The sequence below is a fragment of the Macaca fascicularis genome, chromosome 5 (assembly GCF_037993035.2).
Source record: "Macaca fascicularis isolate 582-1 chromosome 5, T2T-MFA8v1.1".
In the NCBI taxonomy this organism is placed as follows: Eukaryota; Metazoa; Chordata; class Mammalia; order Primates; family Cercopithecidae; genus Macaca; species Macaca fascicularis.
In genome coordinates this window covers 40,981,120-41,008,859 of record NC_088379.1, presented here as the reverse complement: position 1 = coordinate 41,008,859, position 27,740 = coordinate 40,981,120, and the positions used below count along the sequence as shown (strand labels likewise).

The window sequence follows — 27,740 nt, the reverse complement described above, 5'->3', positions numbered from 1 at the left end:
TCTATCCCAGTGAATGAGCAGCAACCTGATGCTTCCTTTTTCTGTATTTCAATACTCCATTTTAACATCAGAATTTCTTAATTGGAATGTGTTATGGATTGTGGGGTATATGTATATAATGCAATGAAAATAAAGTGTTCTCTGATACTTAAAGAAGAATTAGGTTCACTTTAGAAGGGGTGGGAAAGTCACTACCCAAGGGGGCATATCAAAATGTGAAGGCACAATCTAGTTTGAAAAAGTATACGCTATTATTTTAAGTGATATTTAATTTATTTTAAAATGTCACTTAAAAATAATTTGGTACTTAACAAATTATTTTTCTCAAGTGGTAAACACTTGAGAAAGGCCTTATAAAGGTAATAATTTGGTATTGGAAGAGGGTGAGAGGTTTTATAGTTTATCAAAAGAAGGAATGTGTTAAACATATTGATAAGGCTGCAAAAAATATTGAGCAACAAGACTTTCGGGAACAGGGGTATCCTTGCTAAAACAATGAATACAGTATATTATACTCACTGTCCAGATTCATGGCACTATTTTATTCTTTTTAAACTATATGTGAGCATTATCATTTCAGCATCTATTTTTATGTTTTTGATCTCTCGCTTATCTGTTGCTGTTACTGTGTGTCAAAATCTTACCCTCAATTTTTAGCATAATTTATATGGGAGACCACAATATTCTTCATGATTATAGAGATAAATATATAAGAAATAAAATAAAACTGGGTAGCTTTAAGAAAAAGCACGGGTTCGTATTTTCAGAGCAACATTAACCATACGGGCAGAACTTCTCCAGGAAGCCTCTAGGTGGCAGCACAACCACACCACTCCTAGAGTCTAATTACTACCTTTCTGTGGCTCAGTAGGAAAATTCTTGGCTATTTCCATTACATCTTAAGAGTTATCATGATTTGCCTTAAAACTAGTCTCTTATGAAACAAACCTGATGAGGCAAGTTCTATATTCCCTTTTCTTGGTTTTCCACCGTCATTTTCGTCCTCTTGACTATTTGGTTCCGTTTTCTCAGTGGTTGCCTGAAAAAGAGATTTTTTTTTCCCCCCTGAATAAATTATTACTTTAAAGGTTCTAAAAATTATTTTTTAAGCAGTAATTTTTAGGCCAACAAAGTGGTTTGCTCATATAAATTCCCTCTTCTACTTCCCAGGCAGCTTCATGGTGACAGCCTGGACTGGCTGGAGGGAGACATTCGACGGAGAACAGGACACCCATGCGGTTCACTATCTCCCCAAACTTCCTATGACTGCCTCGGATGTACATCCCACATTTTCTTTTCTTTCACCACCAAAAGTTCAAAATCATGGCTATCCCCCACTTGTTCCTGAACACCTTTCAAGCTGGCTTAGGGACATAACACCAGTGAAGTCTTTTTGTCTTTTGTGGCCTGTCTGGGCATAGTTGCCTGTGGCCCTTAGCACTGTGGATTTTAGTCTAAAGTTCTCATCCTTCCTGGGCTCCCAGTGAATCTCTATTACTGGAGTTCTAATTCATTCTCTCCTTTTCCCTCTCCTCCCCACTCTCAGCCTACTCTTCTCTCATTGGTTCTTTTTCCTTTTCATCAAAGTATGGGTCATTCCGAAAGATTTCAACTGGACCCTGTTTTCCTCTACCTGTGCTGAATTACCCTCAAGTATATAAATTATTCCCATGGATTCACCATTACATTCTCCGTGTATAACTCATATTTTCATCTCCAGCTGTGAGAGTCCATCAGAGCTTTGGTTTCACCTCTAGGGTCAATGGCCTTCTCCTCCAAATTTGACAATTTCTGTTTATAGCAGCAGTTCTTCCCATCACATAAACTTTGAAGTGATCTTTCACTCATACCTTGTAAATAGTCATCATTTGCCAAGTCCTACTAAGTTTCGAACATACTAGTGCTCATACCCATCACTTCCTTTCTGTTTCTATGGCTGGGAATTCAGGTTTGCCTTTCCTCCTTGTTCTCCACTAAGAAGTCTCTGTGAGTTGGACCTCACTGTCTAATCCACTTGGCACATCACTGTCATGTTCATCTCCATGGCACCTTCAGTTATTATTCTAATGCTTGTGTTCCTCTCTCTCAGTAGTACTTCAATTGTGTCAGTTTTATGCTTGATGGAATTTATAATAGTAAAAATAATTGGAACAACTTAAATACCCAATAATTGGGGAATGATTGAATGAATTACTGCATGTCCATAAAGGCAATATAATCATGAAAAAAAGATGTTGAATAATAGTTAATGATATGTGAAAATACTGTCCAATGATAGGAAATGTAAACTGTACATATAGTTTGATGTTTACATGTATAAGATTATATACATGCCTATACATAAACATATAGGAAAAAAAGAAAATATCAAAATGTTAATTGTAATTACTTTTAATGTGGTTAAATTTTGGGTGACTTTTCCTTCTCTTTACATGTATTTTATATATTCCAAAATGTTCTGTAATGACTATGTGTTACTTCTGTAATTGGAAAACAAAATCAATGTAATTTTACATTGTCTTTCACTGGGAGCCAACTGACTCTAGAACAAAGTCCAAAATTATCCTGCTATTACAATATTTGCTTAGTAAAAATAAATAAAATGTTAAATTAAATACTAGCTAGATTATATTTTGACAATTAAAGAGAGCAAGTTAATGACTACTGCATTTTTTGGTAGAAGTTTCTTGTAAAAAGCTAAAGTTAAATTTTAAAGTGTGTATGAAATATTGCATACATTTTAAAAGGTTTTAAGATAAAGGTTAAAGTTGATTTCAGAAAAGGCATTACTAAATAATTCATAAAATATCCCCATGGGTTCTCAAGAACTATGAATTTATTCATCTCTCATAAGTATATATATTTCATCCATAAATCCAATTTTGCCTCTCAAAATGAAATTTAAAGTTAACGCATTGGTGGAAACCATCACTGAATTCTTTAAAAACAAAAAAATTTTAAACAACAAAACTTTCAAGTTTCTAAAAGGTTTTACAATAGCATCTAGTGGCAAAATGTGATTTTTCTTTGGAGGATGGGGTAGTTTTGAAATCCTCATAATTAGATGGGCATTTTCTAATGATGGACAGTCATGTATCAATTCTGGAAGAACATAATATTAAGTTAAAATGCACTTTTAAAACCCTAGGCAGGAAATATGCATCACCTTGGTATTATTTAATGGATTTTGTAATATTTTCATATATCAGTAAGTCTGGGTTGAATCCCTGCAAGAGAATGAAATGAGTGAAAATAGTTAACTGTCTCGTTTGTTATATTTAGGTTATGGTACATGTGTATGTTTACATTGTTTACTATATGAACCACCAACATGGCAGTAGGATTTGAAGATCAACCAGTTTAGCATTGCAAAAGAATAAGTTGGGTTTTATAATTTAAAATGCTCGCCCACACATGTAGAAATATTAATAAATGATGGCATTTTTGTTTTATGATGTCTATATAGAAAATACTGGCAGAAATACTGATTTTTAGCTTTCCCTTCCCCACAAATGGATTACATTATAGAAAACCATCTGAGACCGGGAAACAAATTTGCAGTTAAATATTGATGAATGAGCCTCTTGAGAACACTGGTGTTTCCAAATACTATAAACAAAACAAATAACTGCACAATAGGGCCAACGTCTCACCAGACCAAAAATGAACAAAGAAATGAACATATTTTATTAAATCTAAAATGCCATCCATTTTAAGTTGTATTACTTTAGGTACTACTAAGAAAGAAAACACACCATCTGTTAAATATGCTGCACTATTGATTATAAGACAGATCCTGATTTAGAGATGTTAAAATGTGAAAAGTGTGCCACTTAGAATCAATGAAGTAAGACAATTCGTGAAGCCCTGTAGACCTGATGTGTGATGCAAAGGGGACGGGGTGCTCAAGCATTAATTACTTTACTAAGGCTTATTGTACCAGCGCACCACATTCCAGCAACGTTTTACCACTTATACGTGCCGGAGAACTTCTACTTTCAAGAATTCTCACATTTCTCAAGGCATTTCTGTATGGCTCAGCACTCAAACACTAAACTCCAGATAACCCAATTTATCTTACCTTAAAAGAATGCTTTAAAGGTTACATCCTGACATTTGATATGGTAAATTGATAGTAGCAACAGCAGAAACTGAAATCAATATTTACTCACTTGCCACATGTCAGTGCTGTTGGGCCTTTCATAAGAATCATCTCACATAATTCTCAGAGCAAGCTTAGGAGGTAGGTGCCAATATGATTCCCTTTATACAAGCAAAGAAACTGAGGCCCGGGAGGTTAAGCAACTTACCGAGGGTCATACTGCTAGAAGGCAGGGGAGGTGGGAACCCTGCCTGTGCTGGTGATCTCAATGCTCCACCATCTGGGCTTAGAGTCATATCCCCTCCAAGCTGTCCTCCAGTATTTAGCGGTTTTGATCCAGGAGAGGCAATCTATCGCCTGAGAGTCTTGTTTATTGCTGAAGTGATTCAAACTGCTTTTTCCATTCCCTTTCTTTCCTCTACCTCCCACTCATTTATTCTGCAAAAGATTAGAACTCTCCTGGAATCTCTCCTGGCTCCTGGAGACCCAACTGCCCCTGGCCATCAGCTCATCTCAGGGATTTCTGTTCAGTCCAGGTTCTGAGGGATTAGGAGCCAGATGCGTAATCCTTGTTAAGTAAATAAATATTATGCATTATTTATGGAATGTATACTCTGGCTTAGTTTAAATGTATGCTAGTCATCAAAATCTGGCTACTGCTAGCAAAATATTCAGATAAAGTAAGAGAAAAAGCAAGCAATTTGAATATCAGGAACCCATTTAAAAATACTTTATACACACTGAGAAAAACAAGAATATACATTTTCTAAAAATCTTAGCATTAATTTCAGAGTGGCTGAGTAATAGGTAGTTGATGGTTTCTCCAGTTTTCTGTATTCTGCAATGTATATAGGCTATCTGTAATCAAGGGAAATCCCCAAAGCCAGGTTAATTAACTTATGTCTGGATACTCCATCCTGGAGGCTTATTACTTTTGTACTCACATCATTACTTCAAAGGAAATGAGTTCAAAGTTGGCAGTGATACACTCAGAGGTTTGCTTCAAACAAACCCGCCTTGCTGGAAAAATGTGTTTTCTGACCTGTATTTTTCTTTGGTTACAGCTCAACAGAGGAGAGCCCTTCCCTTCTCCAATTGGTAACACTTTCTCAAGAATGAAAACAAGTAAATAAAAACAGATCCCTGGATGTGAATGAATGAGAGCACAGAAAGACTGCATGGGACTCAGCCAGGAGCTGGCTTCCCCTTAACTGAGAGCGCGATCCAAACTGCCCGGGTGCCAGACTCAGCCCTGGGGCCTCAGGTGGGAGGCGGCAGTTTCCTGGCTTGAGAGAGACACGGTCTAGCCCAAAGCCTACCTGGCATCTGGCTGCTCATTTTAACTAGGATCTTGGTGGTGGACTGGCCCAGAGAACGATACTGGAAGATGTATTAGAAATGTGAAGCAGGAGGGCAAGCACCCTCCTGAGACTGAGGACCTGGGTGCTGGGCCTGTCTCTAGCATGGAGTTGCTGGTGAGCTCGGACTGATCATTTAACCTCTATGGGTTGGAACAAATGATGTCCAATGTCCTCTCCTGAGCAACGGTTCTGTGACTCTGAGTGATTTCCTGGCTCTTGTCTTGAATAGCTTATCTGGACACAAGCCTGGAAAATCAGTCTATTTATGCTCTGGCACTGCGGTGCCAGACCCAGGTGCCACATATGCTGTGCATGGATTTCTCTTTTCACTTTTATACCTCCAAATATCTACTGCCACTGGAAGACAGAGAATCTATACGGAGAATCAGGCTCTCCATGTCTTACACTTTTTTTTTTTTTTTTTTTGGTACTAAACTTTTCAAATAAAAAAAAAAATGAGGTTTTGATCCAGGTAACTGGATAGGTAGGCCAGGTTAATTTTTTATTTTCTCTGATGTATGCTTTCTTGAAATCTGTAAATGCATCTGTATCTAAATCTCTTTAATGACTTAAAAATCATTAAATCTAGCAATCTTACAACTACTTCTAGATGGAGAAAACCAGTTTCTAAAGAAATGTTTATTGACATTTGCCATCTAAAAGGAATTTGCAGTTGGTCTCAGCTGTAAGAAAAACAGCACCTACTCAAATGCCTTCACCCTGCTCTCACTGCAAAATGCAATGTTTCAAGAAAGATCCAATTGTCTGTTTTCCTGGAACAGAAAACATAAGTACTGAATTTTCAAGAGGAAGACCTAGAGCTTTTTCAAAATGGGAAAAACAGACCTACCTTGTGACTTAGCTTGAGAAAAGCAGATGAAGTAGTTTAGATACCCAATAGGTGAGTTTGGCCCTTGGTCAATGAGGGAAAATTGCCACGAACCTGGTGGGATGGTGCCGACTAGGAGGGAGAACATGGGCTGCGTCATTTGAGATGAGCTGATGAGAGAGATCCGATGAACAGACATGGAAGGGAGTGACACAGGTGTAGATGGGTGGGAGTCTTAGGGGTTTAGGTGGCAGGAGGGGGCCAGAACTGGAAAGGAGGGAACAACAGGAAAGGCAAAAAGAGCTGCAGGAAGTGCCGGGCATGGTGGCTCATGCCTGTAATCCCAGCACTTAGGGAGGAAGAGGAGAGAATCACTTGAGCCCCAGAGAATTGCTTGAGACCTGCTTGGGCAATATAGTGAGACCCCATTCTCTACAAAAGGGGGGAAAAGACAAAAACAAAAAAGAGCTGCAGGAAAAATCATGTAAGTATCTGCAAGGACAACTGTCTTTTAGAAAAAGCTGTCCACATCTGTATGTTTTTAAGAGAATTACAGTTGGAACAACAAGTTGAGTTAGAAGATTACAAGGAATTAATCTCATTTGTATGAAATTCACATCTGTTCAAGATGGTAATTTTGACCATCTTACTTTAATCCAAAAAACTTCATACTGATTGCCTTTATGGGCTTCTGCAAAATGTATTAAATATTACAACTTCCTTACTCCCACTTGTTGTATGCCAATATTAAAGATAGCTGAGTGGCACCTGTGGTCTCTGAGTCACCTGACAGTGTGCTAAGTGCTCTACAGACATGAATTCTCACAATAACCATCTGATGTCTCTGCTATTATTATACTTCTTTTTAAATATAAATTAAGGCTCAGACAGTTTGACTTGCTCAGGTGGAGTCTAACCTTTGATCTAGTGTGCAAAGTATTTTAGGTATTTTTGAAAAGGGTCATTTTGGTGCCACTAGGAAAGAAGAGCTTCAGATACAAATGTAACTGACAGGGAATCAAGACAACACTGGAATAGCTTTGGGGGAGACATACATAAAAATATCTTTCTGTAGGCCACTAAACACAGGATATATTAGCCCTCAGATTAGAAGACCTTCTAAACTATTTTACAGTCCTTTATTTCTAGGAGTCTACTTGTGTGCTATAACAGGATTTTCTTACAGAAGCTAGTATTTTAAAATGAAAAAAAAAAAAAGTGAGAGGTTTCCACTGGTCCTTTAACAGAGACGCTGAAATGAACAAAACCCCTGAAATATCTCAGGGATAATTGGGGGCGAGGGGACGGGGTGGCCAGAGGAGGACCTGATCCCTCTGCCTGGAATATACAGCACACTCATCACCTCTTATCCTTCTTGGGGTCCTCTGGTGGGCTCCTCACCACTGTCCATGCCTTTGATCCTGCTCTTCCTGGTGTGCAGAACAGCCCCTCCTCCACTTCAATACAAATCCCACACTTACTGTCAAGTTTCAAAATCCACATCCACACAAAACCTTCCCAGACTAAACCCAGCCTACAAGGATCTTGCCTGTTCTTTGCAATCTTATATTCCTCTGGTTTTCTTACTCCACCATCTAGTACAGATGTTCCATGACTTATGATAAGGTTACATTCCGATAAACTGTTGTAAATTGAAAATATCGTTAAGTCAAAGATGTACTGAATACACCTAACTTACCAAACATCATAGTTTAGCCTAGCCTACCTTAAACATGCTCAGAACTCTTACATTCACGGTTGGGCAAAATCATCTGGAGATCCAGCGTACTACAGTGTATTGGTTGTTTACCCTTGTGATCTCGTGGCTGACTGGGAGCTGGGGCTCACTCACAACCATGCCCAGCATCATGAGAGTGTCCTACTGCATATTACTAGCCCAGGAAAAGATCAAAATTCAAAATTTGAAGTACAGTTGCTATTTAACGTATATTGCCTTTGCACCATCATAGGGTTGAAAAATCGTAAGTTGAACCATCCTAAGTCAGAGTCCCTCCGGATTTAATTCTACATTGTTCTGTATACTTTTCTAGTGGCTTTATGAACATTTTTTTCCTGGCAAGTTTAGAAGTTTATTCTATTTCAAAAAACAGGTAATACAGTAGGTCCTTAATTCATATTTACCAGTTAACAGGTGCCCATCTGCAAGGTAACTGCTATCACAATCTTATTATCATAAAGGTGATTTGACTGAAGATGACTGGGAATTATCTGGCATGAGGAGGTACAGACAAAACATTTTTTAAAATTCCTAACTTAATTTTGGATCTAGTTCTAAAGTAAGAAAGTGATGGTCCCAAGAGTTTCAAATGAGAAAGATGAGGTAGAAGGAAACTGAAGAGATAACATGACATCATCCATAGTGCCCATCCGGGGCCCAGACGCTGACGTTTCGCACGCATCCCTTCCCCCAGCAGGTCTCGGGCCGCCCTTCTCTGTTGTTCTCCCTCCATTCCTGAATTCATGCTCCTGCCTACTGCTGCTGCTGTGCCCTTTGAACAGTTCTAGCTCACCCTAAAGGAATTGTGACATTTTACTGGTGGGTGAAGCTACTCCTCTGTAGAGAGTGTATCTGTTGGGAATGCAGTTTTTGGAAGAAAGACACTATTTAAAAAGAAGAACACTAATCTTTTGACAGCCCCACAGAATCAGGCAAGTGAGTTAGAAACAGAAAATGAAGTCCAAGCTGGTGTCAATCTCTGGGAGGCCCTGAAGTGCAGCCTCCTGTTTTAAGTTGGTCACCATATTTTGCCATGACCAATTAATTCCTTTTTTAAATTTTATTTTAACAGGAGTATACTGGCTGTAACAAAGTCAAGAAATGCTTTGCTTGGAATCATGCAGAAAGAAGTAAAATGAGGAGTAGGTTTACTGGAGAAGTGATTCTTTTAAAATGACTCTTGGGATAACTCACTCTGAATGGAAAACTTGTGGTGTCCTAAGTTGCATGTGAGTATGATGAGTGTTTTAGTAATAAGCCACAGTCCTATGTAGTACAGCTAATAGCTTATAGTCTGAGAGAGATATACAGAGATTTTCCCACACAGAAAGTAATGCAATACCCCCTGCCACAGTTGATTTAAGAGCCTCAAGTACTATAGACAGGGTCCATAAATACTACTAGCTATTCAGAAACATTAGGGTTCACTGAACTAGAAATTACTCTGAACTAGGCAATTTCTCCAAGGAAGAAATACACAAAAGGGAAAGACTCCCAGGCTTTTCTGAGTTTAGACCTGCATCCTTAGGCGACCAGGATCCGGCTTGTTTCTAGGAAGAAAGTCCTGAAGGCCACCTTTCTCCATGTGATCATGCATAAACTTTTGAAATAGCATGGTTTCTTTCAGATCGTGTAATTTTGCTTCTCTTAAAACAAGATACTTTGGGGGATATGTAATCAATGTGAAATCTTTTTTATGAAGGGAATTTAGAAAATGCTCATCATGAAACATGGCAAAAGAGAAATAAGAACAGAATTATTAACTGCCCTGAAAAGCAATGCCACCCCTATGTCTAATTTGGGGGGCTTCTAGTCTAATTTTAACAGCATAAGTTAACGTTTACTGTATCAGTTAAGTTCTCATACTGCTAGCAGAACTCAATATTCTGTCTCCTGATCATCTGCAAGAAATCTCTAGCAGAGGTAAGACGTATGCAAATGAAAAGTAAAATGGAAGTCCAGGAAATCCAAGTTCAGGAGAGAATGCATTGGCCTGGATCACAAAACTTTGCTCCTAGAGACTAGGAAACACGTTACCATGGTGAGAAAATGATTTTGGTCTATTCCCATGTGAATCTCTTTCATAGAGCACTTGGGTACTGCGGGGAAAAATTATATCTTCTCAACTCCTCTGAAAAACATAATTTTAGTCTTCAAAAGACTAATCATAGAGGAAAAAAAATAATGATATCCAGCCTTCTGGGTGGGTTTTAGCTAGCTGGGTCACACAACGCTCAGCTCCCTTGGTGCTGGAAGACGTTTCCTTTCACACCAAACCTTTCTAGGTCCTGGGGGAAAATATCTTGACAGTTTTTTCCTTCTTTTAACTATAATACAAACCCAAATGCTATAAATTAGAACAGCAGAAACTCAGCCTCTGGTGAGGACAAATGAGGTTGAACAGAGTCCAGCCCCCACCTCAAAAGCAGGGCTGCATCTGTGTAGTGACAGTTTTGGTTAGATTAGTAAAACCAGCGTGAGTCTTTCTGGTGAGAGATGGAAGAAAGTGTAATTTTCCCAATGATGTCTTCTACTCCAAAGCAACAAATATCATAGTGAGTTCACTTTTCTGCCATACCTGTATTAGCATATATTTTTTTAGCTTTGCCATTCAATAGTACTCTCATGCTCTACATTACTTTCAGCTTTTAAATGAATTTTTGTTTCTTTAATAAGAAAAAGGCCCTTTTATATATATTGCTGGGGATGGAAAGCCAGATTCTGATAGCACCAGTTATTTTCAAATGGCACTAACAAGTCTAATGAGGTCCTAAATAAACAGGAAAAAAAAAGGTATCTTAAAGATTTACTTATTCTTCTATAACACTGGACACCAATAGTGGACAAGAAAAGGTAATTTCTGGCTCATAAATTGTAATACCTTCCATTATACCCCAATGATACAGGTGGAATTGTGTCTCCCAAAATTCATATTACTGAAGTCCTAACCCTTTAAATACTCAGAATGTGACCTTTGGAAATAGGGCTGTTGCAGATGTGATTAGTTAAGATGAGGTCACACTGGAGGAGGGTGGACCTACTCAGTATGACTGGTGTTCTTTTAAAAAGGGGAAATCAGGCCGGGTGCGGTAGCTCACGCCTGTAATCCCAGCACTTTTGGGAGGCTGAGGTGGGTGGATCACTTGAGGTCAGGAGTTCAAGACCAACATGGTGAAAACTGTCTCTATGAAAAATACAAAATTAGCTGGGTGCAGTTGTGCATGCCTGTAGTCCCAGCTACTCGAGAGGCTGAGGCAGGAGAATTGCTTGAACTCCAGAGGCAGAGGTTGCAGTGAGCTATGATTGAGCCATTACACTCCAGCCTGGGCAAAAAGAACAAAACTCCATCTCAAAAAATAAAATAAAATAAAATAAAAAGGGGAAATCAGAATACAGACACATCCATAGGGAGAACGCCACTGAAGATGAAGGCAGAGAGGGGGATGACACATCCATAAGCCCAGGAACCAGAGGCTAGGAGAGAGACCCAGAACAGATGCTCCCTCATGACCAGTGGAGGGAGCCAACTCTGCCAACACCTTGGTTTTGGACTTCTAGCCACCAGGCCTGTGAAACAATTTCTGTCATTTAAGCGACTGAGTTTGTGATACTTACAGCAGCCCTAGCAAACTAATACGCCAACATAGAAAGAAATGGTCATTATCATGACCTACTTATTTTAAAAAACAGATTCTTTCACCATGGAATTATCCCAAAGGGAGGCGGGGAAATATTCGGTTCTTACTGTGAGCTCTTGGGGAACAGAGTTTGGCTTCTTTATGTTGATTTCAATGCTAGTGTTGTCTTGTTTCAGCTCCAGGGGAGACCCGTGCACTCTGGCCACACCTTCAAACATCTGGGATTTGGTTAAGGAGTGGGCAGGTGCCACCGTGAGACACTCTCTTTCCTTCTCCTCCTCTCTATGAACCGTCTCTCCATTCACGCTGACTTTCCCATCTACCTATAAAAACCAGAATGAACAAAAAACATGCTATATATACCCCAATCAAAGACTGTAACAAAACGACACGTTCAGAATTACCTCAAAAGATGATCATTTAAAAACCACAGTCCAATCAAGAAAGAGGTCTCTTAAATGTTCTGATGGGATCTACAAGTTAGGGCTTCTATAAACGCTATCTTTAAGGGCCTCCTTAAAAGGTAGTTTGCCTGCTTGGGCCACTTCACTTTAGATTCCATTTCATGTTCACCTCATTTATGGTCTGCTTTTATTTTAGAGTACAGAAAACCAAAGAATCTTAAGTACAAACACATGCCACATATTGGGGTTCCAATACTGTTTCAGTTCAGTTCTGATTGCTATTCCACAATTTTGACTGTTTTTCTGGCTAGCATACAAATGAGGCAGAACTTACCACAGATGAGGAATATTTTTACAGCTTATCCCATGGTGGTAGCAGGGGCAACAGATACTTTTTTTGAGGCTAAGGCAGAGGGTAAGGGACCTGAGACTATGCTCTGTTACAATGAATCTCTATTTCTAGTTACTTTTATAACCTCCATTTTTTTAAAAGAAAAAGACCATGCACATTAAAATATTTTTGTTTTGCACTCACATCTAGGGGAGGCAGTTAGAGCAAGAAAGGGAAACCAGAGAGGGTAGTTAGCCTGGCTTACTGAAAGGCATCTGGAAATCTCGGTCTTGAAATTTGAGGCAGAAAGTAGAGTGGTTTTGAGAGGGAGCTCTGCAGTTAGGTGACCTGATTGAAACCTGGCTCTACCATTTAACAAGCATGGAATCTTCAACAGGTTTCCTATTCTCTGTGCTCAGAAGCAAAATTTAAAGTAACAGTATCTTCCTCATAGTGCTGTTATGGAGATTTTATGGATTACCATATGTACAGAATTTAGAATAGTACCTGACACATTTTAAGTCTTAACTATTAGCCATTATTATCATTAGGCCTCTTATTTATTTATTTATTTATTTATTTATTTATTTATTTATTTATTTTTGAGACAGAGTCTCACTCTGCCGCCCAGGGTGGAGTGGAGTGGTGCAATCTCAGCTCACTGCAGCCTCTGCCTTTCTGGTTCAAGCAATTCTCGTGCCTCAACCTCCCAAGTAGATGGGATTATAGGCGTGTGCTAATATGCCTGGTTAATTTTTGTATTTTTAGTAGAGACAGGGTTTCATCATGTTGGCCAGACTGGTCTCGAACTCCTGGTCTCAAGTGATCTGCCTGTCTCGGTCTCCCAAAGTGCTGGCATTACTTTGTGAGCCACCTTGCCCAGCCTCATTAGGCCTTTTAAAATCTTTTAAAAGAAGTAATGGAAGGCTGGGTATTAGTTATAGTTCCAGCCTCATTAGGGCTTTTAAAATCTTTTAGAAGAAATAATGGAAGGCTGGATATTAGTTATAGTTTATTTACCTTAAGCCACTGGTCTTCTTATTCTATTATTTGTTACCCATAAAAAGGAATTTAAATCACAACTCAGCACACACACATAAATATAACTGAAACAGAAGTTTCCCCAAGCAATTTTGCCTTCATTGTGTGACACACACTGTTTTTTTTATTGTGTTCTATTCCAGTTCATTTTTTTTATGTTGGCTTCAAACCACTAAATTGATTTTATAACCTAGCAACAGGTGGTAACTCTCAGTTTGAAAAAACAATGCCTTAAACTATTTCTCTGATGTTCCTTTATCCTTAATTCTGTTGTACGGGAAAAACAACGGAGCCTGTATTCCCTGCCCTGCCCTCCAAGAGACACACACACACACGCACACACACACGCCTACCCCTTAGCTTCTGTCCTGGCATTATTAGCTTGTAACAACAGTCTGATTTGCATGTTACCTTTGACCAAAGTTGCTGTCCATGCACTCAGTAATGGAACTGTAGGCCATCAATAGAAATACTAGCCAGTGAGGCCTATGATGAGGCAGGGGACCCCACCAGTGAGTGGTGCGGAGTAATCTCCAGCTCTAAGAGGGCCTCTGCTCAAATTCTCTAATAACCCCCTCCATGGAAGTGCTTTCTGAGGCCGCCATACCACTTTGCTCCACTTTGCCGCAGTGGCGAAGAACAGAGTTTTCTCAGAGCTGAAGTTCTGCCATAAAATCATCTATGCTAATTCTTCTGTTTAAACAATCATTTTGCACTATTTACATAAAGGAGGGAAAGTGGATACCTAGACTGTATGATCAGATGTCTTGGAAATCCAGTTAAATAAATGTATTCCCTATCCTATTCTGGGCCACCTCAACATAGAATCTTCCTTCAGGAAATACCATAGCCATTCATTATCATAGGCCCTAGGTAAAGGAAAGCTTCTGAAACACTTAGGTGGACCATTAAGCACACATGGGCATGTGTGTATCTGTGTGTGTGTGAGTCCGTATGATTAGTAGCTCATCTTCTCAGGAAAAATTCACTTACTTATTTAAGGAAAACTTGCTGAGTGCTTACTCTGTCCTGGGCAACTGTGCCAGGCTCTCAGGATGAAGCCATGAATGACAGAGACGTGGCCCCTGTCCTTATAAGGGCACAAACAACTCAATGTGATCCAGATGAGACAGTCTGGACATTTTTCTTTTGTTTTATCAAAGCCTAAGAGAGATTTTTGAGATACATTCAGAGTTATTTTAGCAAAAGTCAGAAAGTGTAGTTTTGTTTCCTTTGAAATACAGCAAGGAAGCTACATGGCATCGCATTGCTCAATCAGTTACAAAAACTTTTCTACGTAATGGTCACATCTCAGAGTGACGCAGTCCACCTCTGTTTGTTACAAACTCATTGAGCACAAGGACAAGGGGAACTGATTTTTCTTTATAAGTCAAAAGAATGTAAGACAAAGGATGAGTGCTACCTCCTAACATAAGGGAAAGTACTTGAATTTGAGGAAGTGAAAAGATGCTTGGTTTCCACAAGTTCTTCAGTCTGGAACACTATTTTACACACTCATTAGCAAAACAACCCAGTTTCTTTCCACTTGTTTAAAAAACCTGTCTCATCTGAGGGCCAAGTATGTCCCATGTTCCCATGTGTTCCTTGTATTTGTATCAATTGCAGCATCTTTTTGGATGCTGCAATGTCAAATGGATGCTGAATGCTAATTTCTTCCTAAAACAGAGGTAGCTGCATATACTTCTATTTGAACCAAAAGCAAATAAAATGCTGTTTTGAGGAGTCTGCCATAACTCCCGATACCTAGAAATACTAGGGTATTACTAAATTAGCGTTTTTACCACTAGTACAGAGAAATCATGCCATTATATCAAACTAGAAAATAGACCTTGCTCATGGAGACGACTCCACTATCAATCTTATTTAGGAGTCCATCTGTATTAACAACAGCAATTGAGGGAAACGACTGTCCCTTAAGCATTTATAAACCAAATCTCCAGAGACCTATGGCTTTCACAGCTGTAAATGTCAACACATTTTGCTTCTGTATGGTAAAAAGAATGACATTTTCTTGAGTCACGATGCTTCTCTCCATTGACTCCCTGGAGTTCAACTTTGGTTCTATTCTTAAGGAACTTGTCCTACCTTAAAGGTCTTCAGAATTTCTTGAGAATTTTTGGGCTGGGAGTAAGGCTTGGGTGTCAGCATAGGCACTGCTTTGGGAGTGACAGTTTTGCTTGGAGACCCACTGCCTGCTGACATGCTGGTATCCAGAACACTGGCACGAGTAATGGTGGTTTCAACAGTGGCAGTGAATTTGGGCGGAGGCAGTGACTGTTGCCGCAGGTATTTCATGGGGTTGGGGTCGTTCAGGAAGGAGGATAAATTTGGCTCTGTTGAATGGCTTCTTTCCAGAATTTTTGGCATCTCCAAGCGTTCAAGAACAGCCTCACTGATGGTGAACCTCTCAATGTACTGTTGAAGGATCCCCTCTGCCTCCTCCTGGGACCGAGCGTTCTTATATGCTTCATGCAACTCTCTCTCTCTCCGCTCTCTAAAGGACGTAGAAGGGAGAGGCAATAACAAAGTCAACTAATGAAAATTGCAAAGAGGACCTTGGTAGAAACCAGGGTGGCACTGAAGAGATAGTACAGGGAATATAAAAATGTTACTATCAGAACCTTTATGACAGCCAACAATTTTTAGAAAAAAAAAACCTCGATAATATTGTACATTAAAAATGACAACAGAAAGAACTCACTTTTCTTGAACAATTTCTCTGTAGGTTTTGATGCTCTTCCTTCGTTCACTTGTCCCATCTTCTCCAGCCAGTAACTTCTCCATTTTTTTCCTTTCTTCCTCTTTCTTGATTAAGTCCTGAGAAACACTTCTTCTACGACTCTTCCAACGAGCCAGGTCCTGGAAGGGAAAGAGAGATATAATATTCTTCTTCAGACTTGCGCATAATTCCATTTGTATTCTTCAGAGTTTAGTCATCTCCATTTCTACTCTTTAGAGAACTGACTATGGGCCCAGGCACTATAACATTGTGTGCATTGTCACACAATCCAATGTAAGTCTGGAACCGGAATGCCTCAAAGGCAGAAACATCCAGATATTATCTACAGTATCCATAGCAGGACAGCACATTTATTTAAATATGGCAGTGTGAAATATGCAATCACATTTCATGTCAGTTGCCAAATTTCAGAGAATTGCCTCACAAGGTAACTAAGAAACTTCACTCCTTCCTATTTATAACTTCTGCATTGTGAATAGATTTGCTGACAAAAGAATAGTAGGGATTCATTTTCTATTCGGAAGGTAGTCAATGCAGAAAAAAGATAGTTTTGGAGTCTTTAGATCTGGTGATTCTATATGTATTAATTTATCTGATCCTTACAACAACCTCACCACAATCCTACAGGTAGTTATAGCATAATGATGAGGAGTGAGGATTCTGGAGTCAGATGGATGGGGTTGCACTGGTGGGAAATAATCCCAGCTCTATCTTTTCCATGCTGTGGAATCTCAGGCTTGTTTCTTAGTCCCCCTGTGCCTCCATTTCCTCCTCTCTAAAATGAGGATGATAATAGTACCTATTCTTACAAGCTTGTAGGGTTAAATGTGAAAATAGATGTAAGGTGTCAGGCACACAGTAAGTGCTCAAAATATTTTAGACATAATTGTTACTATATTTTATCAACCTTAGAGAAGTTAACTTTTTAAACTAAAGGTGTAGTCAAGTTTGCAATAGCTACCTCCAGAGTGCTTTGTGAGAATTAAACGAAATAATCCACTCTCCCTCCTCTCTCCCCTCTTTGGCTCTCAGCGCACAATCTCAAAGCCCTCATCAGCCTCTTTAGCCTTCCTTCCCTGGTTCTAATCCTGGCTCCCCCACTCACTAGCTGTGTGACGTTCAGCAAGTGACAGCTGTGCTGGGATTCGTCTGTGGAATCGAGGACAATAAGAGTTGCTAGTTCATTGAGTTACTAAGAGGATTAAATGAATGCATGCAAGCACTTAGAACAATGCCTGGTACTGGTACATGTTTGATGTTGGTGATTGTTATCGTTACTATCATCATAATCATGATCAGTTTCAAATATATAACCTCAGAAGACAGTGCAGCCTCAATTCTGCATCCCATTCCAGTTTCCTGCCTCCCCTCCCCACCTTTGTGGCCAAGCTTCTGGCCAGGGTGTTTGCTGATTACATGTCTGGGCTATCACTCCATACCTTCACGCTGCTACTCACCTTCCGTTGAGTCCCGCGTTTACCGTGTTACCTTTTGAAACCCTCTAAGGGCTCCCTTCCCTCGCATGGCTTTCAGGTCCATTTCTACCCACCCGGCTGGATTTTCTGCTACCAGAAGCCTCCCCGCTGCCCGCGCGCCTTGGCCGGAACTCACATCTTGCCATTTGTCGTCCTCTTCCCTCAGCTGGTTATTTATCAGCTGCAGCTGCTCCTGGCGGGCCCTGCTGTGCGGCTGCACCGTGGCCTCCTCCTCACACCGCATGTCAAACATGCTCGTGCTCCTGAGTGCGGAGAGAGCGAACACAAGAGGGACCGCGATCAGCGCCCGTTGCGTCTCCGCGCGCCTGGGCGTCCTGCCGCGTGGGGGCGCTACCGGGCTTGGAAAACTGCCCCCTTCCCTGGCTGCGCACAGCGCGTGATGGGCGGCGTGTTCTGGCCCTGGGCGGGCGGTGGGCGTGCTGGCACCCCAACGCCTCTTTTTGCCGCAAATGCCAAAAATGTGACCATCTTTGTCTTCAGTGATGCCAGTGAATCGGGTCAATATAATTTTATATGTAGGTGCCAAAATAGGTTTAAAGAAGAACTAGAAAAATGGTATTTGAAGCCCCAGGCTCCTCTCATTTGAAATGCATTTAAAAAATAAAATTAAGATAATTAAAAGGTATAACCTGGGGAGAACTTGTGGGGAAAGAGGGCAGTGTTCCATGAAGTAAAACTGTATTACGGTAAATGCTTCTTTGTGTAGAAAGCTGGCTTAAAGGCTTCCTACGTGAATGGAGGCAATTTCTCCATTTCCAAAAAAATATCATTTGGCCTTAAGTTTAAGACACCCACTTTTTCTTATTTTATTTTATTGAATTTTAGATGCATCTGACAACTATGGATTGCTGATGTATATGTTCGTTGTAATCATGTCTTGTTATTTCTTGTAAAACTGCTGTAATTGATAGTGCAGTTGATGGCATCTTGGAATCAAGAAAATAAGGCATTTTATAACAAGAGTAAGGAGTAAAATACATAAATTAGGTATATATTTTGTATTCTAATATGCACAGTCATTTAATTTTTGTCAGGATACCTCTGAATATACTATTTTAAAAGAAAAATGAAAGGGAAAACAATCTTTAAAAAACTCTTAGACTGCACATATAATTTATATATTCTATAGGAGCTTATCAAACATTGCGCAAGACCTAGGGCCTTTTTTTTGTGATGCTTACATAAACCTTTGTTACAGCAAAAGCTGAAGCAGCAAGATGAAAACAGAAATAGAAACCAAAGCAAAATCCTCCGCCTTTTATTTTTCTTTCAAAGAAATGACTCACTTTGGGACAAGTGGGTTATGGAGCCCAAAATTCAAGACAGAGAGGGCTCTTAAAGCTCACTGTTAAGTGCTAGCAACAAAAAATGGTGATAGTCCATTTCTGAAACCAGCCTAACACAAAGAAAAAAAAAAACTACCATGCACTTAGACACCAAAGAATTCCAGACATCATCAGTGATGTCCAAAATTGTTACTCCCATGGCCAGACAATGAACAGCAGCAGCATCGCTGAATGCAAAGGGCTCCCTAGCAGGCAGTTGTCTGGAAAATGACCCCCAAAGCAATGGCTGCCCACCTTCCCTTCAATCCACTCAAAAGGAATCTGTACAAATGTGTGAGTGCCTCTCTCCGCTCTCCAGATGTTGGACAATTCAAGTCTGACCTAAGAAAACTAAACTGAAAACTGTACTTGCAACCTGTCTTCCCCAAGAGTATTCTAATAATCTGGCTGCATAGAAGGACTCTTAGCTGAGGTTCCTATTAGCATGGATATGACAAGCCACTGCATAATGTTGCCTCCATGTATTCAGTGGAGAATGTTGATTTCAGCAGCTGTGCCTTCTAGAAAAAATAAACTGAGCCAGGCGTGGTGGCTCACGCCTGTAATCCCAGCACTTTGGGAGGCCAAGGTGGGCAGATCACTTGAGGTCAGGAGTTCAAGACCAGCCTGGTCAACTTGGTGAAATCCCTTCTCTACTAAAAATACAACAACAATAATAACAATAATAATAATAATAATAATAAACCAGGTGTGCTGGCACATGCCTATAGTCCCAGCTACTAGGGAGACTGAGGCAGGAGGATGGCTTGAACCTGGGAGGCAGAAGTTGCAATGAGCTGAGATTGCACCACTGCATTCCAGCCTGGGTGACAGAGTGAGACTCCATCTCAATAAATAAATAAATAAATAAATAAGAAAAGAAAAAAAGAAACTGTAGTCCTCGATAGAGGAGAAGGGCTGTGATTTTTCATCTATTTTAGACTATTGATTAGTTATCTAAGAAAGATTAAGAAATTTGCAGGATTAGGTAGAAAAGTCTAACCCATGCTTTTAAACTTCATGGATCAAAATTCACTGAAGCAGGCCTTCCAGAAAGACACAAAAATTCATCCCATTCTTCCTCTCACAGTTAAAAAAAAAAAAAATCTTACTTTTAAAATATTCAATCTAGTCAGTTCATCTTTTAAGTGATTTAAAATCTTTGCTAAGATCTTAGAAGACTTAAACCTCTCTGAATTGGGACCCTCTTATCATCCCACTAAGTAGTTTGTAGATTATGGGAGAGGAAAGAGGTTCCTTCATTCAGCTCTGCCATCTGTAATATCTGCAGGTCAGAATTTCGGTTTAGGCCACAATGGGTGGCCACAGATCCAGGTTTTCTTCTGGGACCCCAAGAAGAAAATGGCAGCCTTCTCCAGGATCTGGGATTTGATTATCTCACCCAGTGGGCCTGGAGAAAATGAGAGCAGGCCTTAAGAATTACCTTTGTCTGTCCTGCGTTCCCATCTCCACTCCCACTGTGAAGCTCTAACTAGCTCAGCCCAAATGTGGCCAGAAGCCAGTTAGTTAAATAAAAGGAGAAACTCTTGTTTGCCCTTTCATGTACCAGGAAGTACAGGTTGAACATCTCTAATCCAAAAATCTGAAATCTGAAATGCTCCAAACTCCAAAACTTTTTGAGTGCTGACATGACCCCACAAGTGGAGAATTCCACCCCTGACCTTGTGTGATGGGATGCAGTCAAAACTTTGTTTCACGCACAAAATTAGTTAAACTATTGTATAAAATCACCTCCAGGCTATCCGTATAAGGTATATATGGAACATAAATGAATTTCATGTTTAGACTTGGGCTCCATCCTCAAGATATTTCACTATGTATATGCAAATATTCCAAAATCTAAAAAAGTTCAAAATCTGAAACACTTCTCACTCCAAGCATTTTCTATAAGGCAGGCTCAACCTGTATTATTTTTTTTCTCAAGTTTTTTTTTGTTTTAAAGAAATATCAGCAAACTGGCCAAAAAACAAGGAACAAACCTGAGTGATATATTTATGCCATTTTCTAAAAAAATTAAGAAGTTGAGAATTGATAATACTAAAAAGAAAATGGGCTGAGTTGTCATTCAGAACATGTTCCCTATTTCAGGTTAGACTTGGCCTCCCAAATGAAGAGGTGTGTGTCTGGGGATGGGGGTTGACAGGTATGGGATCCTGGAGACAGCCAGCTTCCAGAATATTAATGTGACTTGGACTAATACTGTGCTCCCCAGTACCTTATGTCTATGCCCTTGGGCTGTTGGCATGAGGGCTCCTGGCTGCAGAGTCCAGGAGTCTCCCTTGGTGGTGGGTTGGCATTTTTGAGGGCCAGGTTGGAATTACCCCAAGCGCCTGGAAATTGTTTCTGGGCCAAGTCTACAGTAAAGGAATTCAGAATAAAATGGCCTATGGCTCTCACAAAGTACCGACTCCTTTGGTGGGCCGGGTATTGGGAGGGAAAGAGTGTGCAAGTGAGGAAAAGGGCAAGAAGGTGAAATTAAATCTATGGAAACATTCTTGGCTGGCCAGGAGGTGGAAATTTCTCCGTTTGCCTGTGCGGTAGGTCTGCCCCTGACCTATATTCTCTTTAAAGGGCTCATCTTTTTTTCTGATTGGGCTCTATTTTAAGAATGCGTCAATTATTAATAAACATAGCCTGTGCCAAAAAAATGCCTTTAAAGATTTTGGAAAAAGGAGATATTAAGGGAATAAACTAAAAATAGTATAAGTTTCTATTTTAAGAATAAATTCCTGATATCAACTTTTCATTTTGTTCCCCACATGGTTTCATGTAAATTGTATCTGCTCTAAGCAGGAAACCCAGCACTTTGGATATCCCTAGATAAGAGCTCTAGAAAAGAAGCTCCTTTTACTCTTCTTGGTCCCTGGGGCTGCATTTTGTAAACTTAAGAGAAGGCAAAAAGGGAGCCCCTGTCCCCACTCCTTTTAAGAAATCATTAACTTTTCCTGTGGGTGAAGTTTTGTGTTCAGGTGCAGGCAAAATTCAGAAACTCTTTAATTTCCCTTCCTTTCTTTCACCTTTTAGGGTTTCCTAGGGGTCTATTTTAAGCAAATTGTATAGTAGCCTTGCATTGATGAAGAAGAAATCCATTCTATCAAAATGTTTTTGCTCACCAAACCAAAGTAGTGTTTTGCCTATCGATCTTATAAAATCCTCCTTTCAGTGAATGTTAAATATTGCCATTGCAGGTTTGAAAAGTAATAACCAGGGCTCAATTTTACAGACTACTTAACTCTGTGCAGTCAGTCAAGCTCAGGCTGAATTTGTTTTTGAGGCATAAGTGTTCTTTATGTCAGATCACACATGGGAAACTTGGCCCTGGAGTTTGACCACTTAGGGCTTGGAGTCCAAACTAAGTAGACATCTTGAACACAAACATGGAAATAGCACAATCTGAAGACACTTAATGTTTTGCCTAATCTCATTGTCATTGGTGGAAATGATGTTTGCGTGTTCTACATGCAAATTCTATTCAAATTCCTCATTGTGTGACTTGAAACTGAGGCTCAGGAAAGGACAGGCAAAGGAGGGCTGGTGATTGCATTCTGGATGTCCCAGGCTCCCATGAGGCCACAAAATGCTTCTCAATGTCAGGATCAGCAGACTACTGATGCTGGATTTAGGTACTAATCAACATTTCTTCATATACAAATGACATGAATCTGAGAAGGCTAGTATTTTGCAAAAAATAAATAAATAAGTTTGCCTTATATATCAGTTGCAGAATGATCTGCATATGGGAAATCCATTTCTGAAGCAGAGTTAACGTGGTCACAAATGGGAGGGTTTGGATTCTTCTCAAATTTGAATGTGAAGTATGGGATAAGGAATGAACCTCTGCTTGGTTGAGTGAAAACCAAGCAGCAGGGAGGGGAAGGGCCAGCCATGTCTTAGATCTTTGGCCCCTTGCTAAGCCATGGAACTTGAGCAAAACTCCGATGTTTTGGTTTCAAGCATCCCACAGTTTATATGACTCCAACCTGGGAGGAACTTGGGCTTCTGAATCTATAATTAGTGGTTTGGGATTTATTTTCTTAGTTAAAAAACGAGACTATTGGAATGACTACTTCGTTGTTAACTCTAAGCCCCAACATATCAAGAATTAAGTGCAAAACTCAGAATACCCTTTAAATAATTCTATGGTTCAGAAGGGGTACCAATGTTCAAACCATAACAAGAACAACAACTTTAACATGCCCAGTCTATGAAAAGCAAATGTTAAGTTTCAAGCAGCAGCTTCATATTAGAATCATGCTTAAGTTGCTTTTTCATTCATCTTTCCTGCACAGAATGTATGCTCTGCATTCCAACTTCAAGTGCTTTGTTGCACAAGTCAGCTAACTATTCAGTTCACTTGCATCAGTTGCATTTCAATTAGTAGTAAGTACTGGAAGCATGCAGTTTAGGCTAGTAATTAATGTAATCCTACAAATACAAGGCAACTTACTCTGCGTCATCAGACACAGGAGTTCTCGGACCGTATCTATAAGATCAAATACAAAATTAGAGGACTGGCGGAGTTGAAAGTGAATGCTGTAAGCAAGCTGGAAATAAAAACTGCTGGTGAAATACATGTGCGCCAAACCTTTTTTGCTGAGATACTGAAAGAGAAGTGGCATTATACAATTAGCAATATTCATTGACTGCTGAAAATCAAAGACAAGTCTTGATGTTTCTAAAAAATGCAACATTTATCTCAAAACCCAGAAGAGAAATGAAAATAATCCCCACGCTACCCAAAAAGAAAGAATCTGTTCAATATAAACACAGGAAGGCTTAGGTGCAATCCACAATGTTTAGAGAAGGCAGCTTAGAAAACAAACATGTATTACAGTCATTCACAAACCGTTCAACTTTTTGTGCCTTTATGTTCAGCAGTAATGGGCTGTAATGGACACCCACCGTACAAGTGCACCCTTACTGACCCTGTCCCTGATATGTTAATGCATTTGCACAAATAACATCAAAGAGTGTTTCTGCAGTTTTCTGAAAGTTAACCAGAACCCCAATCAGTGCCTTCCACATGCATTTGACAGAAACCACAATTCCTAGAAAACTGGTAGTCTTAATCAAAACCAGACTTGGATGATATTCCATAACTTGAAAAACTAAAGTTTTTTTCTAATCTTTTATATTCTCCTGATAATTTAGATCCATAAAGTTGTACCCTCTGCAATAGTCACTTGAAGTCTAAATGAGTCTAAAGCAAAAAGACTAAATTAGAAAAATATTAGAACATTACAAGGCATATTTCAAGCACATTTAAAGAAACAAAACAAAACAAAAAAACAACACAGCTCCCACAAATGCCTGTCTCTTCAGCAAAGGTAAATTTTAAGGGTCAGTTCTTACCTATACCCTGAAAAGTTCCTCCTTTCTGCAATTCTGATGGTAGACAAAGAATAGTAAAGAAAATACATCCTGCTTCCAGTTTCCAATAAATTACATTTTGGAGTCAGCAGCAAAAATTACCTGGTCCCATGATCAGTTTCACAATAGTTTACAGGAAAAGGGTAATTTCTAAACATCTCTTCCTGCAATCTTAGAGAAAACACCCCAGAATGCATGAGTGTACACACACATACCCCCTTCTCTCTTATGCTTTTATCATTCTAGAATAATGTACATTCACTGATAATTATTTAATTCACAGTGAAGGCAACCATACCACTGCAAAACCCCAAATCTCTGTTGAAAAGGCCAAAAACAAGACAAGGAAAGGGTTTGCGAATGTTTTTCTTCTGGGAATAAGACTCATCTTCTCTTTCTCCAGGGTATCAGAAGGTGTTTCAGTTGAACCTAATATTCTCAATTTTCCAAAACACTACTACATTAAAGCAGATTCTTTCACATCAAGAGAGAGTGGGCTGGGTGTGGTGGCTCATGCTTGTAATCCCAGCACTTGGGAGGCCAAGGCAGGAAGATTGCTTGAGCTCAGAAGTTCAAGACCAGCCTGGGCACATGGTAAAGCCTTGTCTCTACCAATAACACAAAAAAATTAGCTGGGCGTGGTGGTGCACGCCTGTGGTCCCAGCTACTCTGAAGGATGAGGCAGGAGAATTACTTGAGCTGGGGAGGCAGAGGTTGCAGAGATCATGCCACTGCACTCCAGCCCAGGTGACGACAGAGTGAGACTCTGATGGAAAGGGAAGGGGAAGAGGAAGGGAAGAAAGGGCAACATTAATTCTGAAGACTAGGTGTTTCCCAGTTAATAAATAGGCCTATTGGAATAAATTTATTCAAACACAGTGTTTTCTAAGTTATCTGTGGAAGAGAGCAGAGAATTTCTTCCCAATGGATGGTTAATCAAGAATCTATTAATAGTTGCTATGTGTTTTTGTGTTTCAATTTGAATATTTTAATTAACATTTTATTGAAGTATAAGATACATACAGAAAGTGCACATACCACACATATACTTCAATGAATTTTCACAAACTGAACATACGCATAGATTAGTGTTGAGTGTTTTGTACTATGTAAACAGACTCAAATAGTATGTACTCTTGAGTTTGGCTTCTTTAGCACATTCTGTGAGTTTTTTTAACTATGTTGTTGCATGTAGGATATATCTGAACTTAAATTATTGCTACATAAAGTAATTAACAGTATTTCACGGACATCTCTACCAATAAATGTAGATCTATACCAAAATGTAAGCCCCACAGGAGCAGACATTTTTCTGTTTGGGTTCCCTGAACAGTGGTCAGACTAGTCAATAAGTATTTATTAAATACTTATCAGGTGCTCAAGAAATTGAAAATAATAACCCAGTTTCCGAAGATAAGCTTCATTTATCTCTTTACTATGTACTGCGGGTTTGAGGTATTTCCTGTGAGACTAATATATTAGCTTTAAAAGGGCACCAACTTAAGCAGAACTGCCTTTGCTGGCAAGGGGAAGATAATTAGAGCTGAGGTGTCAAGTGACTTTCCCAATCATCCTACAGGAGATCAAAAAGTAAAGGCAAGTTAGCAAAAAAAAAAAGTAATAAAATGTTCTTTTTAATGCAAAGTACGTGAGTCAATAGGTTATGAGGTACAAAATTGGCCACACATGTCACAGTTGACATAAGCATCCTACAAAAAAAGAAAGTCAATAAAGTTTAATTTTGAGGCCAGGCATGGTAGCTCATGCCTATAATCCCAACACTTGGGAGGTTGAAGTGGGAGGATCACTTGAGCCCAGGAGTTCAAGACCAGCCTGGGCAATATAGTGAGACTGTCTCTACAAAATAAAAACAAACAAACAAACAAATTAGCCAGGTATAGTGCTGTACACCTATGGTCCCAGCTACCTGGGAGGCTGAGGTGGGAGGATTGCTTGAGCCTGGAAGGTACACGCTGCAGTGAACTGTGATCACACTAGCTTGGGTGATGGAGTGAGATTTTGTCTCAAATAAATAAATAAATAAAATAAAGTTTACTTTTGAGGGTAGGGGTAGGTAGAAAGATAAAGGGAATAGCCTATGCACCCATTCCCTGTATTTATGTAACTTTCACTACTAATAAAGCATTTCAGAATCAATAATTTGACAGTTATCTATTTCTATATCATGAACTAGCATTAGCTTAATTTAAAGTGTTTTTATTGCTCATCTAAGATCACCCCCCAGCACCCAGCACAGTGCTTTACACATAGTCATTATTACTCAATAAACACTTGTTGAAAGGAAACGTGCATCCCCCTGGTGTTTGCTGGCTCAATCACACAATATGTCACATAGTTCACCTGACCATTCCTCCTTGTATTCAGAGTAACCACTCATTCCTATGTGAAAATAAAGAGGACGCTTTCCCAAATCACAAAGAGAGTGACAGGCCAGGTGCAGTGGCTCAAGCCTGTAATCCCAGGAGTTTGGGAGGCTGAGGTGGGTGGATCACTTGGGGTCAGGAGTTCCAGACCAGCCTGGCCAACACAGCAAAACCCCATCTCTACTAAAAATGCAAAAATTAGCTGGGTATGGTGGTGGGCGCCTATAATCCCAGCTATTCAGGAGGCTGAGGCATGAGAATCACTTGAACGGGCAGAGGTTTCAGTGAGATGAGATTGGGCCCTGCACTCCAGTCTGGGCAACAAAGCAAGACTCCATCTCAAAAAAAAAAAAAAAAAAGTGACAGAATTCCTCAGACTTCCACAGTCCCCTCTAGTTACTTGTGTAGGCATCATGCTGGAGAGGGATGGTGCGTTTCCACTCCAATAGAGCTGAGTTTGGATCTTGGCTTTGTAGGTACCAGCTGTGGACATATGGACCTCGGTTTCCTAATTGCAAAACGCAGATGGAAATTCTTCCTCTCGAAGGTGGTATAAGGAATAAATGAACAGGAGAGCACCTAAATATATCCAGTAGGCAGTCTCTAGGCCTCACCTCCTTCTTTCCTTCCATTCTACCTTGCTTTACAGAAGCCCGCGGATCCAGGGTCAAGTCCACGGCATCTGGAAAGTGAGTAACTGTGGAGGACCAGCTTCACCACTCTGTTCTCTGTCTCCCCAGCCCTAACAAGCTCGGGAATCACGTGTGATCCACTCATGTAGCTTTTCTCTACATCAGTCTTCTTATTTGTGAAATGGAGCTAACATAGATTCCTTCAACCTACCTGTGAATTCCCAGGACAAGGTGAGCTTGAGGGAGCAGACATAGAGGAAACGCTATAAAGAAATCTGTGGTTGTAAAACACAAATATTACTTCTGC

General features: G+C 39.8%; 1 protein-coding gene across 50 annotated transcripts in view; it reads right to left on the bottom strand.

The window, feature by feature from the left end:
• Positions 1-27,740, bottom strand: part of LIMCH1 (LIM and calponin homology domains 1) — a 343,072-nt gene that overhangs the window by 37,411 nt on the left and 277,921 nt on the right. For 35 of the 50 annotated variants that reach the window (XM_074039671.1, XM_074039672.1, XM_005554772.4 and 32 more), the window contains 6 exons: positions 23,495-23,530; positions 17,817-17,943; positions 16,167-16,324; positions 15,551-15,959; positions 11,776-11,991; positions 949-1,039 (listed from right to left, as the gene is read on the bottom strand). In XM_074039671.1, coding sequence (XP_073895772.1) covers positions 949-1,039; positions 11,776-11,991; positions 15,551-15,959; positions 16,167-16,324; positions 17,817-17,943; positions 23,495-23,530 — 1,037 coding nt within the window. The remainder of the gene's footprint in view (positions 1-948; positions 1,040-11,775; positions 11,992-15,550; positions 15,960-16,166; positions 16,325-17,816; positions 17,944-23,494; positions 23,531-27,740) is intronic. The other 15 variants (XM_074039674.1, XM_015450303.4, XM_074039678.1 and 12 more) reach the window with 1 other exon arrangement.